General features: G+C 44.5%; 2 protein-coding genes across 6 annotated transcripts in view; one reads left to right on the forward strand and one right to left on the reverse strand.

Annotated features, from left to right (window-relative positions):
* Positions 1 to 9,799, reverse strand: part of MAPK14 (mitogen-activated protein kinase 14) — a 73,343-nt gene extending 63,544 nt beyond the window's left edge. The window contains exon 1 of one of the 2 annotated variants that reach the window (XM_004590317.4): positions 9,298 to 9,799. In XM_004590317.4, the coding sequence (XP_004590374.1) occupies positions 9,298 to 9,413 (116 nt within the window). In that variant the 5' untranslated portion in view covers positions 9,414 to 9,799. The remainder of the gene's footprint in view (positions 1 to 9,297) is intronic. The other variant, XM_004590316.4, reaches the window with a different exon arrangement.
* A 1,132-nt stretch (positions 9,800 to 10,931) lies between these two features.
* SLC26A8 (solute carrier family 26 member 8) overlaps positions 10,932 to 22,663 on the forward strand; it is an 85,385-nt gene continuing 73,653 nt past the window's right edge. For 3 of the 4 annotated variants that reach the window (XM_058663987.1, XM_058664001.1, XM_004590474.3), the window contains exons 1-3: positions 10,932 to 10,957; positions 14,663 to 14,786; positions 16,486 to 16,672. In XM_058663987.1, the coding sequence (XP_058519970.1) occupies positions 16,488 to 16,672 (185 nt within the window). In that variant the 5' untranslated portion in view covers positions 10,932 to 10,957; positions 14,663 to 14,786; positions 16,486 to 16,487. Of the gene's footprint in view, positions 10,958 to 11,036; positions 11,198 to 14,662; positions 14,787 to 16,485; positions 16,673 to 22,663 lie in introns of those variants that run through there. The other variant, XM_058663993.1, reaches the window with a different exon arrangement.

The following is a 22,663-nucleotide window of genomic DNA, read 5'->3' on the forward strand; positions in this document are numbered from 1 at the left end:
CACAAAAAAAATCACAATGCACAAGTTAGTCACCCACAACAAATACCATCCCTCCCAAAAAGTCAACAGATTGAATTAGCCATAGGATGCACAGTATTTGGAATATAAGCACAACTTAATTGCTGGTCACAGTACTTACTGTCTGTTCTTTCAATTTGCTAATTTCCTCCCTTTTGTGCTAGCATCAGAGTAAGAGAATACTGAGGTTATTCATTTCACAGCAGGTCAAATCAGAACACTAAGAATCAGAAAATAAAGCAAGCCAAACTTACAGTGTCAAATGAGGATATGATATAATGTACCAACAAAAGATGCCAAATCTATATTCCACTACAGTCTAATACTATGATCATTAGAGTCATATTTTAATACATTGAATGAGGAAAATAACTAAAACTTTCACCAATATTTGGCTGACATAAACAGACACAATTTATTCAGAACTCAAAGTCCAAGAAGGTTCAAGCTACCTAGGTCCTAAGTGAAGGAATCGACAGGGCGAAAAAGAAGTACTGGGAACATTAAGGATAAACAATGGTTTTTGGAAATTAAACTAGATCTGCTGCAGGGATGAGGAAATACAAGGAAGATGAGCTCAGCATACACTTATGTAAGCCAGGCACTTCCAGCTCAGCAGCAGAGGAAAGAGGGAGAGCATGATTGGTGGCATTTGGCGGGTAAGTGACCTCCTGTGGGCACGCGCTGAAGTCATTACTTTCAAGATCTGAATCATCAGAAGGAAAGGTCTCTGAGACAGACATCCAACACAATCCTTGCACAGAGTTGCCCTAGATGTAAAATGTACCCAGCAAGTCACGGAAGAATCTAAAGAGGTTTCAAGAAAAGGATTAGACATATACAGGCAAACAGCACTGAAAGATGCGGAGAGTTATTATGCACCAAAGCACTCCATGAGGAACAACAACGTCACCTCCCAAATCAATAGCCACAAAAGCAGGGCCCCCTCCTGCTTTCTGAATCTTTATAAATATTACACCTGCTACAATGCCTGGCACCAACAAACCAAAGGGCACAAAGGATCATGTTTTGCTTTTTTGGCATGGTCACAGATCTACATTTTAGACCATAAACTTCCAAGCACAGGCAGGCAGACGAATGATAGATACACTTAAGCACCTTTCTTCATGTTACAGCCACAGTGACCATACCGCCAGGACCCAGGAAGGAAAGGCTTTGAGGAAAACAAGAAAATCCATAACGACATCATTCAAAGCAACAGAAGCCAAAATATTCAGGGTCTCAAGTTGGTCAGACAAAATAAAACATTTGTTCTTTTGCCTTTTTGTTATGTTGCCATGGGAATCTGTGTTTGCAAGGAAACTTGTTTTCTGTAACCAGATAATAGTGCAGTAAAGCGGGGGTAAGCTTTGATGAGTGAGTAGAGGAGGAATTCGAATCTGTAAAGGCAGGGCAGACAGTAAGTAGCGGGGGTTTTTGTGTGGTCATATACCTGCAGAAGCTTCCAATCAATAAGATTTTTTTCCTACTTAACAAAAAAATTCTTGGGGCCTCAAAACTGAGGTGTTAACGACAGGTAACGATAGACTCCACCAAAACTATAGTAATAGGGGAAAGGCAGAGGGTTGCAGAGAGACAATCAGGCCAAATAAAATCGGAAGTGAGATTTTGAATGCTGAGACATGGAAGCAAAGTAAAAATGACTTCTAAAATACACACGCATAGTAAGAAAAACCCTAGAAGTCAAAGAACTTAGAAAACACTCAACCTGCCAGCAGGCTAATCTTCCTTTTTCAGCTGAACTCTACAGCTAATCTCCTTATTCCCTTCCTTTTGGCAATAAAAAAAACTAAAAAAATGAACTCTGCACCTGTTATTGAAAGAGCTGGACTGGGGTATTCTGACTTTCTCGGGGCCCAAGAAAAACACCGACTCTGGCCCTCTGGGCCTACTGGAATGAGAGCTGCGAGTAGGAGTCAGGGCCAGGAACATTCCACCTTACTCTCTGATTCTATCTAAACCACAGCCTCTACTAGGGTAAGAGGACAGAGACAAGAACAGAGGGACAAAGCCGAGTTAAGTGCAATCTGCATGATGCGTCCCCCTCTTATAAAGAGTCAGAGTCTTTACAAGCAAGGAACATCTTATAGGATCTCTGTGCCTTTGCAACACCCCAGTCACTTCTGTCCACACGGGCGTAGCCACACTGGTGTCCTAACTGCTCCTACAGTACAGGGCCTTTCTGCTTAAGAGTCCCTCAGCCTGGAGAGCTCCTCCTACTCACCAATCCCACCCAGGGTCCTCCATCACCTCCTTCAGGTTTCCACTCAGGTGTCACTCGGTCTCCAAACACCCTCCTTTCTATGCTTCCTTTTCCCAACAACACTACAGATAAGCCACCTGTAACCTACATATTACACTGCAAATTTTTTACTTGCCTATTGTCCACTTTCACTGTCACCTTTCTAAATATATCTTTCTTTTTTAAATACAGCTTCTTCACTATGGACGTTCCTGTCTGTTTTGTTCAGATTCCATATCTAACACCCAAAGTACCTATGGCAGGTGTTCAAGGTATCAGGAAAGGCCACGCCTGACCTCAGGAGATTAGCATGATCTCATCTTCCACCCCCTTTCTCTCCTGTAACTCTCAGGAAACAGCACTAAAACCTATCTATCTGTCCATGGCCAAGGGATCCTCTTGTAAGGGTCCTGTTCCAGGGCACCTCTTCCTCCCTGACACTCAGCCTGAGTGCCAAGCATGTCCAGAACTCAGAATCCATTTGTCAAGTAGAGTTTGTGGACCCTGTTCTTCTTCCCTACATAAATTCACAAAAAAACTTGAATTTGAGGCCTGGTGCCATAGCCTAGTGGCTAAAGTTCTCGCCTTGCACACGCTGGGATCCCATATGGGAGCCAGTTCTAATCCCAGTGGCCCTGCTTCCCATCCAGCTCCCTGCTTGTGGCCTGGGAAAGCAGTCGAGGATGGCCCAAAGCCTTGGGACCCTGCCCCCCTGTGTGGGAGACCCGGAAGAGGCTCCTGGCTTTGGATCAGCTCAGTTCCTGCTGTTGCAGCCACTCGGAGAGTGAACCAGGGGCAGAAGATCTTTCTCTCTGTCCTCCTTCCTGTAGATGAGACTCCCCAATAAAAATAATTAATAAGTCTTTAAAAAAAACTCAAATGCTGGAGAGTTGTTTACTTTTAAAAATTCCTAACAGGACCCAGGGCGGTAGCCTAGAGGCTAAAGTCCTCGTTCTGCATGCACTGGGATCCCATAGGGCGCCAGTGATTCATGTCCTGGCTGCTCCACTTCCCATCCAGCTCCCTGCTTGTGGCCTGGGAAAGCATGGAGGACCGCCCAAAGCTTTGGGACCCTGCACCCGCATGGGAGACCCAGAAGAAACTCCTGGTTCCTGGCCTCAGATCAGCTCAGTTCTGGCCATTGTGGCCACTTGGGGTGTGAACCATTGGACAGAAACTCTTTCTCAGACCTTTCTGAATAAAACAATAAATAAATCTCAGAAAAAATTCATAACACACATACATATTTGACTTATGGAAGCACTGTGTAAAAACAAACTACTAGAACTAAAAGCCTTTTTTTATAAAAAAAAAAGAAAAAGATTAAGTTTAAAGGGGTTTCTGTTTTGTGCGTTAAGAAACATATATGACTTTAAAAGACATGGTGATCATGAGAAAAAAAAAGTCCATGTTAAGGGAATCCAATTTATAATGAAGGCTTTTTAAAAAGACAGTACAGTAGTTGTACCTCTTAGGAACAAATCAGCTTTATACTGAATTTCACAGTAAAGAACAAAAACCTAATGTATTTTCAAAGACCTGGAGAGGCAGTTATTTCTATTTATATCCTGTATTTATATAACACAAGCATGGTCAGATGGTCTCAACTTTATATAAACACACACACAGTGAAGGATTTCAAACCAGGATTCATAAATTCAGGAATTAACTGTTTGCACTGCCAAATAATTCTTGTGGCACAAATTTTTAATCTGTCCAATGAATGAGTTCATCTTTGGCTTATCAGTCCCGAGGAAAGGACATGACTTCAATGGGTTAAGGCCCTGCGCTCACTCCATGGGGCTAGACAATGACAGGGGTGGGACCCATTTCCCCAGCCTCGCAGCTCTGTTGCAAGTGACTTAAGCAGCCACTTTTCTTTCTTTACAAAAGGAGGCAAACTACACAAGAGAAGGTGGCACCCTGCAATCCCAGCAGCTCACAGCTACAGGGAACTACAAAAACCCCAGAATCAAAAACCAAAATGGCACAGACCAGTGCACTGTGCCTTTCATGAATGAGCCTAACACTTCATCCATAAACCTGCATTCACAACACGAGCATTCCCGGAGTTGGTGAGGACCAATGGATAGTGCTTTGAATCAAAAACACTTTATGCACTGTGAAGCCCCATAAAAATGTCAGCTAATACTAAAGCGAGAGTGCCCTGACCCAGGGAATCCCACCCCCCTGAATCGAAGCCCTAGGAGCTGGGCCCCATCTGCACTGTTCCATGAAAGGCAAAGCCTATCCCCACATCTGGATATGGTAGTCTCTATTGTATCCCTTCTTCCAAATCAAAAATGGACCCTCAGTGAAACTGTTGGAAATGTGTAGACAATGAGATGCTGGACTGTCTGACATTGTCTGTACCAGCAACACATAACAGACTGATGGAATTATGACTCCTTATGAAGGACTATACTATTGCATTAACATGGGGAAAATCTGTTGGGGGAGTGATCCCAGTCTATACGAAATTGTACCACATAACTCAAAAATTAAAAATAAATAAGAAATAAGAAAAAAAATTTAACAAAAAAAGAAAGAAAGGCAAAGTCTACCCAGTCCATCTGAGGCTGGGCTAGAGGGCAAGCAGGGTAGAACCCTCCTCGGTGTCAAGAAACTAACTTGGCAGATGGGAAAGCTGGGGGTTCCACATACTCTAATTTTAAATGAGAGCCAGTAAAAAGCCAGTGGAGACAATGGGATTCGGGAAATGAAACATAACTTTATCATCAATGTAACCAAACTCTTTAAAGTCTTTATATGTACCCATAATACAAATGTTGACTATTAATTGTGCTGAAATATTTTGGGTTGACTGGCATTGATAGCAGTCAGCCAGCCACCTTGCTTTTGGTTATAAAGAAGGACTGGCAGGGACCTACTGGCACCTCTGGCACAGCAGATACACACTATTGTCATTGATCAGGCATCAAGAAAGTCATCTTTACATAATTAACAGCTTTAAAAAAACAGATTCCTTTATTTAAAAAGCAGAACAACACAGAGAGAAATATTTTTTCTATCTACTGTTTTATTCCCCAAATGACCACTAAAGCCAAGTCTGGACCAGACCAGAGCATGGAACCAGGAATTCCTTCCAGGTCTCCCTATTGGCTGGTCTCCCAAGTGCTTGGGCCATCTTCTGCAGCTTCCCAGGCACAATCCCAGGGAGCTGAAACAAAAGCAGAGAATCCTTGTACTGACTATCCATATGGGGTGTTAGTGTTACAGGCAGCAGCTTACCCAGCTGTACCCCAACACTGGCTCCACAACCATGGAAGTTTGTTTATTTGTGCCCTAACACATTTCAACTGATGGTCACTAATTCTAAAAAAAAAAAAAAAGAAAGAAAGAAAGAAAAATTTCACTCATTTTTATAACACTTATTGGAACAATTTTGTTTCACAAGGCACTCTGGAATTTGGACTGGATTCCTTAAGAAACTGAAGCGTCTTCTTCACATTCTTGTCAATCTATGTGTTGATGATAATGTATAAATGAGGTTATTAGACCTTCCAGGCTATAAGCTCTAAAAGGCAATGAACTGTCTTGTTTCATTTTGCCCAGCACTCTTCCTCAAACACCCAGGCTCATGGTTGTTAGTATTCAACAAATTTCATATTACTGAATAAATAGTTGAGTATAACCCCAAAATAAGTCTCAATTCCCATCTCCTATTGTGTGATTCCCAGTTCCCTTTCTCCTCTAATCAATAGCAAGGGACTGGAAAAAAGTACCCCAGAAGAAAGGCACTTAAGTTCCTGTTTACATTTCCTTAAACTCACCACAAAGATTCTTCCCTTCGTCCCAAAGCCACAAAATCAATGCCTTGCAGCCATGTATTCTTCTTTTAATATATTTTTACTTTGAATTCTGAGTTATGTGGTACAATTTCATATAGCAGCCATGTATTCTTAACAATTTTGCTTCGTTTCCCCTTGCAGACAATGCACAAAGTTCCTTAAGGATGCAAGACAGAGTTTAGTTCCTATTCCCCTTTAAAAAGAAAAACCATATTTATTTAACTCTACCAATGCTCAAATTTCTGATCTGATTCCTTGATCTTTGTTTCTAGGACGTTATCACACAGGCAACTCACTTTTATTTGTTTGCCATATATTTGGTAACAAAACAATAAAAGTAGGGTGATATGCTTTTCAAATGTTATACATCAAAGTGTATCACACTTCAGAGTATACAAAACTGACATATTCAAGAAGGTTGCATTCCTTAAAACTCAGAGATTTCCCAGGTCTAGTTAGACAAGTCACACAAAACTGTCAATGCTTGACAGTCCTATCTAACTTAAAACAGTACGGTCATCCTGACTGGTGAACCTTTTTTGTTAGACTTGAGGCAAAACTCCCCAAATTATTTGAATTGAAATTGACTCTGTTATTGTTTAAATCAAAGCTGCTCTCAAAAGATGAAGACAGAAAAAGCAACATTGGTTCCAGTGTAGATTCTAGAAGTTCCAGAAAATGTTTTCTGCCACACCTCAAAAGCTGCTATTTAAGTTGGGAGGGACAGGAGACTTCAAATAACTATAGCACCTACTCCAAATGAGGTATCATTTGTAACTCTAAACTGCAGTATTCATTCCACAAGCAGATACATTTGTTTATAGTCAACTGTTACGTAATCCCTGTTGTATTTTCTTCCTCTAGTACACTGTGGTTACTTCTTAACTACTTAAAGTTAGGTCTTTAGAAATGCTTCTAAACAAACAACCAACCAAAACAGCTCCGCCTCTCTGTCTCCGGTTGTCTCTGAGAAATAGCATGGCTAGAGAACAGAAGGAAAAGGAGATTTTTTTTTTTCACTGAGGCACTTCCTTCTGAACTTTACACAATGTTACTGTATTTCCCATTTTTAAAGAACTGCTTTCAGGTGCCGGATACTTATGTAAGCTTGTACAGCACAGAAGGCACACTGTGGAGTTCGGTCTACTGACACTATATTGCAGATCTGAAACTCTGGGCCAACACACAACAAGCCCCACCAAGAACAGGGAAGGCTTGCGTATAAGCAGCTGCATTCAACTTCAGCTGTCTGGGGTTGAGTTGTTCTGTTAGTGATACAGGAAGGTTTAAACACTTGATAAATACTAAGAAAATATCTATATCAATTCAAGAGTGAAAGCAACAACAGCAACAAAACAGGGCAGGCCTGGTGGCACAGCAAGTTAAGCAGCTGCCTGCAACACTGGCATCTCATGAGGATACTGGTTCCAGTCCTGGTTGCTCCACTTCAACCTAGCTCTCTAGAACCCATCTGGGAAAACAGCAAAAGCTGCCCCTATGACCTGGCTGGAGTTTCAGGCTTCTGGCTTCAACCTGACCCAGATCCAGCTGTTGCAGTCATTTGAAGAGTGAACTAGTGTATTCTCTCTCTCTTTTTCCTTCTCGAACTCTGCCTTTCAAATGAGTATTTTTTAAAAACTGAAAATGCAAGTATATGAATGAGCTCTTGAATTTTAAAGATAATCTCTACAAACTAGCAAATCAACAACATATATATATTATCCAAAAAAAGCTTCAAATCTCTTGGAAAGGTTAAACTGCCGCGGTGTGAAATTGGGAGAAAGATGTTAACCACAGCGACCTGTGCAGCATTACTCAAGCAGCTTGCAATACGATCTGTTGCAGGACACAATTGCACAATCTCAATTACCCAGAAAAGTCTACCAAACAGGAAATTCATGAAGTGATTTTAAGAAACACAGAGATCCTGTTTAAAGATGAACACATCCAAAGGCCTGGAATTTGTTCCAAAGCAAAAATGCATTTTACTAGCCCCTTTTCCAAAAAACTGCATTCGCCAAAAACGCATAGGGCCAAGGGGGGAAGGGAGGGGAGATAACAATTAAGCCTGATACTTGATTTCAGAACAGGAGCTCTATAAAGATATTAAGTAGAAAAGATTTGGTCTAAGTGTATAAAGAGAAGTTAGGGAAGTCCTTCAGGTTTGGGAAGGCCAGGCGTCAATTTAAATACAAGCTACCAAGTGTCTCTTAAGTGCTCCCAAGTCTCACGGAAACCATCGTGGGAGAGTAGCTCCCAGCACTCTCTCCCAGGGACTCTGAAAAGTACACCATTCCCAGAACCCAACTGGAATGAAAAATAGTCTCAATACCTCCCAGCACCCCAACACCCCAGTGGCAGGGACCGGCCTGGCCCTGCTCCAGAGAGAACCCCCTTCCGTCAGACAATATTTGAAGGAGCAGTGGCTGTTATGTGACTAATCAGCCAGGCCGCCAGTTTCTCAAGCGGCAGCGTTCTCTCTGCAGGCGCTACCAACACCCTCCACACCAAGAGGAAATATGCTTCCAACCGACTCGGAAACGCACCGCGCAGGCGGGCGCAGGGCTCACCCAGATAAAGCCGATATCTGAAGCCCAGTGGGTCGCTACCAATTCAATTGCAAATTCAAAACGAACGCTTCTCCACGGGAGGTGCGTGGGGAGTAGGGAGTGTGGGGAGTTGGATTTCGACAAAGGTTTGCTACAATAACAAAAGCCCGCAGCTAGCTGCTTCTGTTTTGTTCAGACAACCCCGTCTCTGCGCCCCCAGTATGTGCGCACACCCTGGGACAGAGTCCCCGAGCAAAGCACCAGTAGGAAAACCACCCCACCCGCGGCAACAACAGGGGTCCCTTCCTTGGAACCAGCCCCTCGGGAGTGGGGTGGGATAGGGCGTAAGGGGAGAAGCAGAAGCGCAGGGTGTGTGAGCTGGGAGCAAGCTCCAGCACCATCAGCTAACAGCCCACGGCGGACCTGCGTCCCGCACGCAAAAATGACCACCACCCTGGCTTGTGCAGCGAGCGAGGGGTGCAGAGGGTCCGGGACATGCAGAGCTGGAAGGGAGAGCTCGGGGGAAGTGGAAGGGGCGAAATTCTTGCTGCTGGGCGCAGAGCCGAGCCCCGGGGTCAGGCTTGGCCCTGGGGCACAAGAGGGGCTACACCGCCATCCCCGCTCCCGCCGGGGCCCCGCTCCCGGCCACACTCACCACACCGAGCCATAGGCGCCAGAGCCCACAGGGGACAGGTTCTGGTAGCGCTCGGGCACCTCCCAGATGGTCTTGTTGAGCTCCTGCCGGTAGAACGTGGGCCTCTCCTGAGACATTTTCCAGCGACGGCCGCGGGGCGACGAGGTGGCCCTGAGGTGTCCCCCCTCACCCCGCGCGCGCGCGTGCGTGCGTGCCTGCACCCACACCCGCTCCCCGGTCCTCGTCGCCCACCCCAGCGGGGCGTGGGTGGAAGGACCTGGCGCTGGCCGCTGCGCAGGTGCCGGCGGCTGAGACCCTCACGGACCACCGCGCGCCCGCGGCCCCTGTCAGCTGCAGCCAAGGGCAGAGCGCTCGCAGCGGAGCTCAGGGCTGCGCCCGTGCACGTCTCCCGTGCACCCTCTCCCCGGCCAGGCCGACTCCGGGCTGTGCAGCTCGGACTCGGGGATCCACTTGCAGCGCCCGCTCAAGCTCCAGTGGTCACAGTCCTCGAGCCAGCGAACAGGAGCCTCTCTCCTCTCGCGAGAACAGCTCCCGGGACTCTCCGCGAGCCGAGATTTTACCCAATATGGAACCTGTCCGAGGGAGGGGTGCAGAAGGAGCGAGGCCTCGGGAGGGGACAGTTCTCGCGAGAAGAGAGCGACAGCTGGCCATCCGCGGCAGGAACTCCCTGTCTGGGCGCCGAGGCGGCGCGTGAGGCGGCGTTGACCGGATCGCACAGGCCGAGCGCGCCCCTCTGTGGCCGGCGGCGCGAGGACGACGCGACCGCGCAGCGGAGAAGCGAGCACGGACGGGCCGAGAGCCAAAAGATCTTTGAACCCGAGCCGAGCACCTGCTCGGTTGAAACCCTCAGCTTCCGAGAAATACCTGCGTCAAAAACACCGGTTCCAGCCAGAAAGCCGTCCTGGTCCCATCTGCCAAAGGACATTTGGCGGACTCTTCGGGACTCTGACGAAATCGGCCTTCACAGGCAAACATTAGACCTGCCGGGACGCCGAGATGCACCACCCGGACGCTTCGTCTGGCCCCGGGGACGCGCGCACTGGGGTGCCGGCTGCGGGGTGCCGTGCGTGCGTCGGAGCGGGCATCAGGAATGCACTTTTTTTGTTGTTGCTTTTAAATCATCCACTCCAGGTGGTTCTGATGAGTTTAGAAAGACCCCCAAAGTTTTGAAACTGGTTTCTGGCCTGAAGACTGCCCGCTAAAGAGGACCGCGAATTGTTCATTCCGGGGCCCCTCCGAGGAAGGAAGATTCTGGCCGTGTGGCTTTGGGGAGAGTCATCCAGAGTTGCCAGATAATTGCTGCCGCTTTCAGTTCCCACCTCACAGGGTCAGAAGGAAATCCGTACAGGCCCAGGCTATATAACCCCAGGGGACGGAGTGGAGAGACCCCATCTTGCTACCCCAGCTTTTGCAGGAAGAACCAGGTGCACGCCGGGTCAGGTGCAGAGCCGTCCCTCAGCCGTGTGCCTCCCCCACCCCCTCCCCAGCTCGCTCGCCCCGGCTCGCCCCCGCTCGCCCCCGAACGCCCGCGGGTTCGGCCTCAACGGCTCGGCCCGGGAACCGCCGGCGGCCGGGTGGGCAACACTGCCAGCCAGGCCGGAGCCGTGGGAGACCCGAGCACCCCCACCCCCACCCCGCCCCCGCCCCGCCGGGGAAGCAGGTGAGCCGCTGCCAGGGCCGCCCTTCGCTGGGCGCAGACCGCCCGCAGGGCCTGGCACTTGGCGGTCGGGGACGCAGACGCGGGCGCTGGCTAGGTCAATATTTGTCGAGACTTGAGTGGCTGACCGTGGTAGCCCGGGGGCTTACTTTCAGTCCTGGAGACTTTTGAAAGACCGCATGATCTGGCACTGGCCAGAGACCGTGAGTGCCCTTTGCAAGCTGACACCTGCCAAAGGCGCTGGTGGGTACTGCCAGATGTCCTAGAAACTGATTCGCCTGCCTCATCCATCTGGTCCCAGGTCTGTCCTGGCCCCTTGCAGCCCTCCCTGCCTGAGGTCACTTTCCTCCCTCCGTTTCCATGAGATCCTGTTTATGCCCGGGTGTCCCCTTGCGAACACCCCGCTCTCAATCCTGAATGGAAGGAAACTTTCTTACCCCTCAAACCAGCCCGTTAGGCGGGCGCTGATGGAGGCTCACAGCAGTGCTCCTGTTTATGCATTTTCCACATTTCAAGATATATTAGGATGAAAATCCTGGTAGTTAGTTAACTGACTAAGAGGCATTTCTGACAGAATGACTAGTTGCTTCTTTTGAGTATTTGGAAGTGAATGTTGCCTTTCCAGGAAGGCAAACATCTGAAAGAATCTCACAGTTAAAAGAATCCGCAGAATTTCACATCCATTGGACCAATAGAAAATGGAGCTGTGTTTAGATGTTTTTTTCTTGGCTCACATTATAGACAGATGTGTAGATTAATTCATGGAAGGATGGGCGGATAAGTCAAGTGCTTGTATTTTAACTGGTCACCAGTTTGCCACTGAGAGGCTGGCTAAACATAGGTGGTGATGCCATTTACAGGGATTCTCATACTGTACTTTGTATCAGGATCACCAGGATGGTTCTAGAAATCAGCTGCTGTCCCTCCCGCTCCTTTCTGGGATTTTTCTGACCCAGAAGAACTTGCCAGGTGGAGCCTGCTTGTCAGTAGGCACCTCTAGTGATGGTATGATGGCAGGAAAGAGGCCTGTTTAACCACTAAGGTTTCTATGAAGTCAGAAGGACGGACAGAGAAGATTACTAAATAAAAAAGAAGTCACATTTCCCTTTGCTGCCTTTAACTAGACATTTGATCTTCAGTTAGTTTATCTGAGAGGCAAGGAGAAAGATGGTATCTGCTGGTTCTTTCCCTAAATGCTGGCAAAGGACAGGAGATGAGCCAAGCTGAATCCAAGTCTCCCATGGGTTGCAGGAACCCAATTACTTGAACCATCACCTCTGTTTCTCAGGGTCTTCCTTAACAGGATGCTGGGATCAGAAGCTGGAGCCAGGAATGGAACCCAGGGACTGTGATGTGGGACAGCAGTGTTGGAACCACGAGGCTAAACACATGGCTTGAGGAGTTCTTTAAAGACGGCTTCTCACCTGCCACTCATAACCATCCTTCACTGTGGCCCTACTGAATGTATGACAACTTGGCAACCAAAAACCTCTTCCCCAAGACTAATGGATAGTACTGGTTTCCAACTCCTCTTTTTCCTCAGTCTCTTCTATCTCCAGCATGGACCAATAGTAGAGCTTTCTGGAATGACAGAAATGTTTTATGGCTACACTGTTCAATAAGGCAGACACTAGCCACCTGTAGCAAATGCAATTGAGGAACTGAACATTTATTTCATTAAGTGGCCACATGTAACCAGTGACTAGCCTCCTGAATCAAACAGCTGCAGACCTGGTCTTCCCAAAGTGCATCTCCAGGCCCATTACTAGTCCTGTTCTGAGGCTGAAAATGGCAGAATCTACCCAGCTTGTAAAACTCTCAAAGAATAAGTTTCTACCTACTTTTGCGGGTGTAGGTAGAATTCTGATTTTACTCTGCTCAGTTGAATTATTTACCTTACAAAGTATTATCACCATCATTTTACCTTGGTCTCAACTTTCAATGTCTGCTCCTCTTTTTTGACCCCAATTGAGGCAAAGCTTCAAATCCTGTCTGCCAGAAAAGTGTTCTCCATCCCTCACTCAATTGGAGGTCAAATATTATTCAAATGTGGCATCCACCAGGGGACTTCAGAAGGTTTTGTAGAAAAAGGAAGTAAAAAATGCATGTATTTTGATGTAAAAAAATTGAAATCCATGGATAGTATATCATAATATACATATTCTATAACCTTTGTGAAGACTATATTTTGCCACCAAAACAGATCAGGTTCAAATTCTATTTTGTGATTCTATTATTTAGTTGTGAAATTGAGATATTCTGCAAACTTGTCAGTAAAATGAATGCAGTCATGATATGAAACACAGTGCCAACCTCATGAGATGCAGTGTAGGGAGAGCCAGTGTAGGGAGAGCATGGCAGGCCAGCAAGAAATATGAATTTCCGTCTTTTCCACCTTGAAATGCTTAGAGCATGATCATTTGCTTTTCTTATTCTACCACACTGTAGAGTCTGTTGTTGTGTATCCCTAAAACATCTAACATTCAACAACAAATGTTTGTGAAACAATCTCATCATGGATGACCTAACTTCCTTCAATTAAAGTGGATGAGATAGAAATTTATAAAATTATGAAAATGTAATGAATTCACTAAATCCTTATTTAGTAGGTGGGGACCACCCTTAAAATATCAGTGTTGCACCCATCATGATGGCTTAATGACCAAATTCTTACCTTGCAAGCACTGGCGTCCCATCTGGGCACCAGTTCATGTACCAACTGCTTCATTTCCCATCCAGCTCCGTGCTTATGCCCTGGGAAGGCAGTGGAGAATGGCCCAAAGCCTTGGGATCCTTCACATATGTGGGAGATCCAGAAGAAGCCCCTGGCTGCTGGCCTTGGATCAGCTCTGGCCACTGTGGTCATTTGGGGAATGAACTAGCAGATAGAAGATCTTTCTCTCTATCTCTCTTTCTCTCCATAAATCTGATCTGCCTTCCAATAAAATAAATAAATCCATACATATATGTGCATGTGCGTGTGTGTGTGTGTGTGAGTGTGTATCAGTGTTACAAATTAAAAGCAATATGTGAAGTGAAATATGGTTTACTGAGGGTGGTCTGACATCATGATGCAGCAAGTTAAGCCACCACCTGTAATGTCAACATCTATATGAGCACCTGTTCTGGCTGGTCCATTCCCAATGCAGCTAAGGCTAATGTGTCTTAGAAAGCAGCAGAAGATACCCCAAATGCATGGACACCTACATCCACATGGGAGACCCAGATGGAGTTTCAGGTTCCTGAGTTTGGCCTGAACCAGCCCCAGTCACTGTGGCATTCTGAGGGATGAACCAGCAGATAAAAGATTCTTTCTCTCTCTCTCTCTCTCTCTCTCTCTCTCTCTCTCTGTCTCTCTGTCTCTCTCTGTGTGTTCCCCACCCCCTTCCTTTCCTTCTCTGTAACTCTGTCTTTCAGATTAAAAACAAACAGAATGACAACTTGAAAAACAAATGAAAAGAAATATAACTTACCTGCTTTCAATGGTAAATGAATAAGATACAATGCCTTCAAGGGTACAGTGACATTAAAAAAAAAAACCTTCCACTTAAAATGGGAGGGAAATCATTGGGAGATAAAAATATAACAGGAGAAGAGGATATTTTTGTGTCTTTAACAAGTTTCTTGATACAGACACCACTTACTGTTAATCTGCACACTAAATGTGGTCTGGAGACTTTGTCAGATATCTACTTTTTTTTTTTATAGGTAACTAATTAACAAGCATTAAGAGAAACTCTGCATAAAAACCTGGGATTATGACTTCTGAAAGAGAGCAGATCTAGTGACCCTGGGCTCCACGCTGGCCTGTGGCAACACCTGCTGGAACGTGGTAAGTTGCTGTTGCTGCCGCCAGGTCCCGACCTTCCCACCTCTCCTCCATGTTTGTAGGTAGTTTATTCCACATCAACCCTCCTTTAGTGCCACTCTCAGAACAAGATGCTAATTTTTGAGCTGCCCTACATTAGCAACTTTTATATTCCTAATATAATTAACAGATTATCTTAGCTCTTTCAGGTTGCAAATTTTTGGTGCTAAGATTTTTGAAAACCTGCAGTTTCTGCACAATGCACATTTTCCCATAAACTTTGTTGAGTCCCCTGGTACACACTAGTAATGGGATTTTACAGTAAAATTACATGAACAAAAAGAGGAAGGGTGGCTCAATATTCCTGTTGACTGGGAAAGAGGGAGAAATAATATTTTTTGAAGGATTTTTGCTTATTTTCATTGGAAAGGCAGATTTCCAGAGAGAAGGAGAAACACAGAGAAAGATCTTCCAACTGTTGGCTCACTGTCCAAGTGGCCACAATAGCTGGAGTTGAGCTAATCTGAAACTAGAGGCCAGTAGCCTCCTCCAGGTCTCCCATGCAGGCGCAGGGTCCCAAGGCTTTGGGCCATCCTCTACTACTTTCGCATGCCACAAGCAGGGAACTGGAAGAGAAGTGGAGCAGCCAGGACTCCCATATGGCATGTTGGCACTTGAAGAGAAAGAATTAGCCAATTGAGCCATTGCTCTGGGCCAAAAATAGTATGCTTTTCTATACAGTTCTGCCACTTTTTCTTCTTGCGGAAAACACAAAGTATGAATTCATTTAATGATATAGTGTGAAATCCCTCTCCAAGACTCATCTGTACTCCCCAACCACTTCTCAAGGCCTTAGTGAATTTGTGATCTTTACTTCATGAATGATACACTACACTGCATTCTACTGTGACCCCAAAGTTTTGATGGCAAAAGTACAATATGTAATTATGTAATTGTGTAAGTATGACCCAGATGGAAGACCTCTCATTCTGTGTAACTCTGTCTTTCAAATAAAGAAATAAATCTTTTAAAAAATGAAATGTCCTATGCAACTGTGAAATATGATACAGAAATTTTATTTCCTTTTTTTTAAAGGTTTATTTATTTTTATTGGAAAGTCAGTTACACAGAGAGGAGGAGGGACAGAGAGGAAGATCTTCCATCCAATGATTCACTCCCCAAGTGGTCACAATGGCCAGAGCTGAGCCAATCTGAAGCCAGGAGCCAGGAACTTCCCCCAGGTCTCCCACGTGGGTGCAGGGTCCCAAAACTTTGGGCCGTCCTCGACTGCTTTCCCAGGCCACAAGCAGGGAACTGGATGGGAAGTGGAGCCGCCAGGACATGAACTAGGCCCTATTTATTTCTTCTTCTTTTTTTTGAAGAATGATTTTTTGTTGGAAGGGCAGACTTACAGAGAGAAGAAACAGAAAGATCGTCTATTCACTGGTTCACTCCCTAAATGGCCGTGAAGGCCAAAGCTGAGCTCATCCAAAGCCAGGAGCCAGGAGCTTCTTCAGGTCTCCCATGTAGGTAAAGGATCTTAAGATTCTGGGCCATCCTCCATTGCTTTCCCAGGCTACAAGCAGGGAGTCACATGAGAAGTGAGCAGATGGGTTATGAATCAGAGTCCACATGGGATGTCAGTGCTTCGAGGTAGATGATTAACCAGTTGAGCCATTGCACCAGCTCCCTTTTTAAAGTTCACTTCTTTTTATTCATCTAGGAATGATGATACCAGAGAGAAGTTCCCAGAGTTTCAACTATAAATACAGCCAAAATTCTTTCACATACGATGTTAAGCGAGACATCTACAATGAAGAGAACTTTCAGCAGGAACACAGGAGGAAGGGCTTTTCCTCCGGAAACATGGACATTGATATCACCACCTTCAGACACCACATCCAGTGCCGGTGCGTGTGTCCTGTCATTCAGTTGTCACCAGGCCAGGCAGCATTGAATCCTGACCTGACTGCTTGGAAACCTACTTTTTTTCTGTCTTCCTTCTCTGAATTCTCTTCATCAAAAGCCTGAAGTTTACTATGTGATTTTTCTTCACTTGTTTTTTGCTTGTTTGTTTCGAGGTTTGTCTTAGGCCTTCTTTATTTTAAGTTTCTTAAGCATTGTCTTGGTCCCCATAACAAAAGACCTGAGGCTAAGTCAGTCAGAACGTGAAGACATCTATTTGACTCACAATCCTGGTGGCTGTAGGACTGTAGGGTCTGGAGAGCATCGTTCCAGAGTCCTGGAAAGGGTCCCTCCACTACCTCCACCCTGCCCTGCAGCGTCACAACATGGAGAAGCAAAAAAAGGAACCATCCTCATGTTGAAGGGGCAGAGTTGTGGGGTGACCCTGCTTCGTTACAATCTGCTGTATCAGGACTAATCTAGCTGCACCCAAGCTGGAACTTCCAGGTGGCGGCGTTCATCCCTTCATGAGGTGGTGTCCCCACGTCCCAGGAAGCCCCACCTCTTGAAGGTTCCACCACTTCCTGACACTACTTCACTGAAGCCCCCAACTTCTCACCCATGAATCTTTGCAGGAAAAACTATATCCAAATCAAAGCATGGAGAAAGATTCTAGGGATGATTAAAAAAAGAGAGATTTATTTATCTTTGTTGGAAAGTCAGATTTATAGATAGGAGAGACAGGTCTTCCATCAGCTTGTTCACTTCCCAAATGGCCAGAGCTGCAATAACCAGACATGAGCTGATCCAAAGCCAGGAACCAGGAGCTTCTGCTAGGTCTCCCATGCAAATGTAGGGTCCCAGAGCTTTGGGCCATCCTCCTCTGCTTTCCCAGGTCATAAGCAGGGAACTGGATGGAAAGTGGAGCAGTTGGGACACAAACCAATGCCCATATGGGATGCCGACAAGTAGAGGTAGAGGATTAGACAATTGAGCCAATGTGTTGGCCTCTGGAGATGACATTTTTGTAAGTATCTTCTTCAGTGAGCCACTATGATCAGTAACCTACACAGTTAACTGTGGTGGAATATTGAATGGTGGCTGATTGAACTCCTTGGAACCTCCTATCAAACATAGTACTCATGGTATGTAGTTCTCTTGATTATCCCTGCAGAGCCCAGTGCCACCACCACCTACAACTCAAGGCCTCCTCACTTGATTCCATGCTCTGAACCTTTCAGTGATCCCACGAAACTACTGAACCTCTTATCAGAATAATTTTTTCCTGCAGCAAAATATAAAGTTGACTTTCAAATATTTTTCAGCATGTGAGTCAGTGGCATCATTAACATTGATTATGTTGTGCAACCATTACCACTATCTATCTTCAGAAAAAAAAAAGTTTTTTTTAATTATTGCAGGCAGAAACTATGTACTCCTTAAGCAGTAACTCATGCCCTTCTCCTCCTTGCCTCTAGTAACCTTTCTTCTACTTCTGTCTTTGTGAATTTGCCTGCCCTAGGGCTTCTGTTCAAGTGGAAGCAAGCAATGTTTGTCATTTTGTGCCTGGTTAATTTCACTTAGCATAATGTGTTCGGGGTTCATACTGGCTGTAGCACAGATCATCAGTACTTCATTTAGTTTTATGACTGAATACCATTCCACTTCATTGAGAGAGTGCACTTTGTGTATTCGTTCTTCAGTTAGTTGACAGTCGGCTGCTTCCACCTTTCGGCTGTTGTGAATACCGCTGTCCGGAACACTGGCCTGAGAGATTTGTTTGAAGCTTTATTTCTGGTTTTTGCAGCTGTGTAGCTCGGAGTGGAGCTGTTGCATCATTCGTCAATTGTACTTTTTGAGGAGCTGCCAAACTGTTTTCACAGTGGCCACACGGTTCTCTATTTCTCTGGTTTCTCCACAGCCTCGTCAACATTTGCTAGTAGATGTGAAATGTGTCTTATTGTGATTTCCTGTCTTTGTTTTCTTTTTATATTTTTCCAGTGATTTGAGATGATACACATGTTTTCATCTTCTTTATAGGAACATTTATTTGTTTCCTTTGATCTTTAAAAAAAATAAGGCTTCTTGTTGTTGTTGAGTTGTACGACTTTTTTAAATTCAGACTGTTTTTTCACCCTGCTGGTAATGTCCTACGATGCACAAAAGTTTGTAATACTGACAAAATTCAACTTACCTAATTTTTTTCTTTTTTGGCCTGGGTTTTTGCTATTGTCGATCTCAAGGTCATGTATAGTTCCTTTATGTCCCAAGAACTTTATAGCTTTAGCTTTTTAACTTAGCTCTTTGATCCATTTTGAATTACTTTTATGTCATTTTGTGCCTGGCTTATTTCACTTAGTATAGTGTGTTTTTGTATATACACAAAACAAGATAAAAGTACAATTTCATTTTTATTCACAGGTAGGTATAATTTTTTTCCCATTACAATTTGTTGAAGACATTTCTTCTCCCTTGAATGGTCTTGGTCAGAATAATTTTTCAATAAGTAAATAAGACTATGAAGAAAACTAGTTATGAAAATATAGTGTTATTTTTATAGTGTGAGTCTAAGAACTACCATAATTTCCATGCAGTAAACAATGTTTCAAGGGATCTGTAGCAACTGTGGTAGGATTTGAAAGTATTAGTGCTTTTCCACTGATGACAAAGCAAATTCTGCTGGTAGTACTGTGGTTTGTTATCAACATTTATAACTGGAAGAAAGACTGAATTGCACTTTAAAGGTAGTGAGGACAAAGATATCAATATTCCTATGAAAATTCACATTAACTCCCCAATTCTATCTGTAGGCTGAGAATCCTCTATAATGTGAGGGTGCTATGCCAGATTCCTCAAGCTGTCTTCACTCACTCTCTGGATGTATCAGTCCTTCTCATTCCTTGGTATACCCCAATCCCCAAAACAATAACCTTGTCCCTATTCCGCCTTTCTCAAATGGTGAGCTTGTACATGTACCCCATCCCCAAGTCCTGTGTCTCCATGCATATTTCCTCTGCTCCAGGATGGGTCGAGACACGTGTGTCAAAGAGGGACACCTGGGGACTGTGTTGATTTCATGTACAAAATGATGGCTTTTCCTAACTTTACCTTCATTATGGATAAGTATTACCAAAGAAACTTCAACCAAACTCCTCCATATATCCCAACCTTGCCACCTGAACACTTAAGTCAGACCCACTCTATCTGCTGTGCACTTTAATGGTAGTTCTTATTTTTTACTTTTGAAACACAGTTTTCCCCACTTCTGAATTTTAATCAGAAAGATAATACAGCACAGTTGTTAACAGTGTTGAAACCAGGGCCCCAGCGGCGTGGCCTAGTAGCTAAAGTCCTCGACCTGAACACACTGGGATCCCATATGGGCACCGGTTCTAATCCCAGCAGCTCCACTTCCCATCCAGCTCCCTGCTTGTGGCCTGGGAAAGCAGTTGAGGACGGCCCAAAGCTTTGGGACCCTGCACCCACGTGGGAGACCCGGAGGAGGTTCCTGGTTCCTGGCTTCAGGTTGGCGCAGCACCGGCCCGTTGCGGCTCACTTGGGGAGTGAATCATCGGATGGAAGATCTTCCTCTCTGTCGCTCCTCCTCTATGTATATCTGACTTTGTAATAAAAAATAAGTAAATCTTCAGAGGAAAAAAAAAAAATCCAGTGTTGAAACCAGGCAGCTTGGCTCGGGATTTTAATTCTGCTGCTTCCCAATAGTATCCCTAGGTAAGCTATCCAACCCTACCATGCCTTAATTCCCTCATCTGTTTCATAGGCAGAATACTAACACCTGACTGTGAGGATGTTAAGTGTATTTGTAAAGTACCTAAGAAATAGAAGGCACTAGAGAAGTGATGTGGGTTTTTTGTGTTTGTGTTTTTCTGATTAGCAAATAAAATTTTTAATTCTACCACTGTCTTTCTGCACAAAACCTCTCAGCTGTTTTCTTTTTCTTCCTCTTTTCTAGAAAATGAAAACACCTCCTTTCTTGTAAGACTCTGCCCCTAAAATGTCATGCTAACTCTTGGCATGCCTTAACTAAAACCCAAATCCATGGATAAATGCTTACACTGTTTTCCCCATTAGCTTCTACTTCTGTTCCTCTGACTCATTTGTTGGTTCCTTTAATTCTTAGATTCTCATCCATCCACCTTCATTTTTTTGTTTTCACTATGCCAAAAAGTTTGATGGTTCCACAACGGGCAGTGGATCTTCCAAATGGCATATAGGGCACTGTGCGAAGGAACACATTGTCCCACTACCATGCCATACTCTTCCTCCATTAGGTCATAATTAGAAAGAACACCCTAGGCGAGGCAAACAAACAAACAACAAAAGAACACCCGTTGGGCCCAGGTGCAGTAGCCTAGAGGTTAAAGCCCTCACCCTGCATGCACCAGGATCCCATATGGGCACCGATTTCTGTCCTTGCTGCTCCACTTCTCATCCAGCTCCCTGCTTGTGGCCTGGGAAAGCAGTGGAGAATGATCTAAAGCTTTTGGATCCTGCACTTTTTGGACCTGGAAGAAGCTCCAGGCTCTTGGCTTTGGATCAGCTCAACTCCAGATTTTGTGGCCAGCTGGGGAGTGAACCAGCAGATGGAAGATCTTTCTCTCTGTGTCTCTTCTCTCTGTAAATCTGCCTTTCCAATAAAAATAAATCTTAAAAAAAAAATGTAACAGCTGTCAGTAGGAACTATGAAGATAGTAAGATGAATAGAACACTGAAATGGTTTGTCATCCTAGTTTTGTTCATGCTTACCTGAACTTTTTTGCCTTAAGGATAGTTATGTTTATAGTTATCGGAGTCAAATATATTAGAAATCTTTTTGTGGACACATTTTAGCATTTTTACACTAAAGTTATATTTGTTGTTAAATCTAGTTACCTTTCATAAAAATCTATGCTCTTGCTTTCAGTTCACATAAATAGCAAAAGTTAATTTAAAACCAAATTAAGGGTTTGGTCTAGTGACTTAGACCCTGCTTAGGATACCCACATGCCACAGAATGTCTACATTTGTGTTCTGGCTATATTCACAATCCCAGCTTCCTGCTAATAGGCACCTGGGAGACAGCACATAATGGATCAAGTGGTTGAGTCAGTCACTGTCACCCAAATGTGTATTCTTGGTTCCTATTTTCACCCTGTCTCAGCTCTGGATGTTGCAGGCATTTGAGGAGTGAATCAACAGATACAGCCTCTCTCTCTCTCTCTCTCTCTCTCTCTCTCTCTCTCTCCCTTTCTCTCTCTCTCTCTCTTTGCCTCTCAATAAAATAAATGATAAATAAATAAAAACAAATTGGTTTTTACTGGTTTGCTGATTGTAATTCTGCCATTTTAGTTTATCTAATGAGTAAGGCATATTTTCTGATTCTCAGCATCATTGCCATTATGGACCAAACAAAAATCTTTCTTGTGCAGAAGTGTCTCATGCATGGTAGAATGTTTATCGGTATCTCTGACTTTGACCTAGTATATGCTGATTGTGATAATCCAAAATGTTTCTGACATTGGAAGATGTGCTCCTCGAGGACACAGTTTTTCCTAGTGACAACCCAATGTAACAAAGCATAATAGAACCTCATTTTATGAAGCTCTTTCTTTACATGGCTAACACTTAAAGCACAGGACTCCATATTACACATTTTTCTATAAATTTCTATATATCACAAGTCAAAGTCAGACCTACTGTGCCATCCATCAATAGGATATTCAAAAGAAAGAAAGAAATGCTAGAAATGCTTATCAAAAGAAAGTAATAGCAAACCAAATTTCTGCTGGAAAATTGGCAGATCTATTTTCAAACATCCAATTAAGTCACAGACCTTAGCATATACTGATCCACATAAGACTTCACTTTCCCACAAGCTTAGCATTGGTTCTCAACCAGAGGTGATTCTGTCCCCACCAAGGAGACATTTCTGGCTGTCACAGCTAAGGGATGGGGTGCTGCTGAATTCTCAAGACCAGGGATGCTAATAATATCCT

This window comes from Ochotona princeps, chromosome 1 (assembly GCF_030435755.1).
Source record: "Ochotona princeps isolate mOchPri1 chromosome 1, mOchPri1.hap1, whole genome shotgun sequence".
Taxonomy (NCBI): Eukaryota; Metazoa; Chordata; class Mammalia; order Lagomorpha; family Ochotonidae; genus Ochotona; species Ochotona princeps.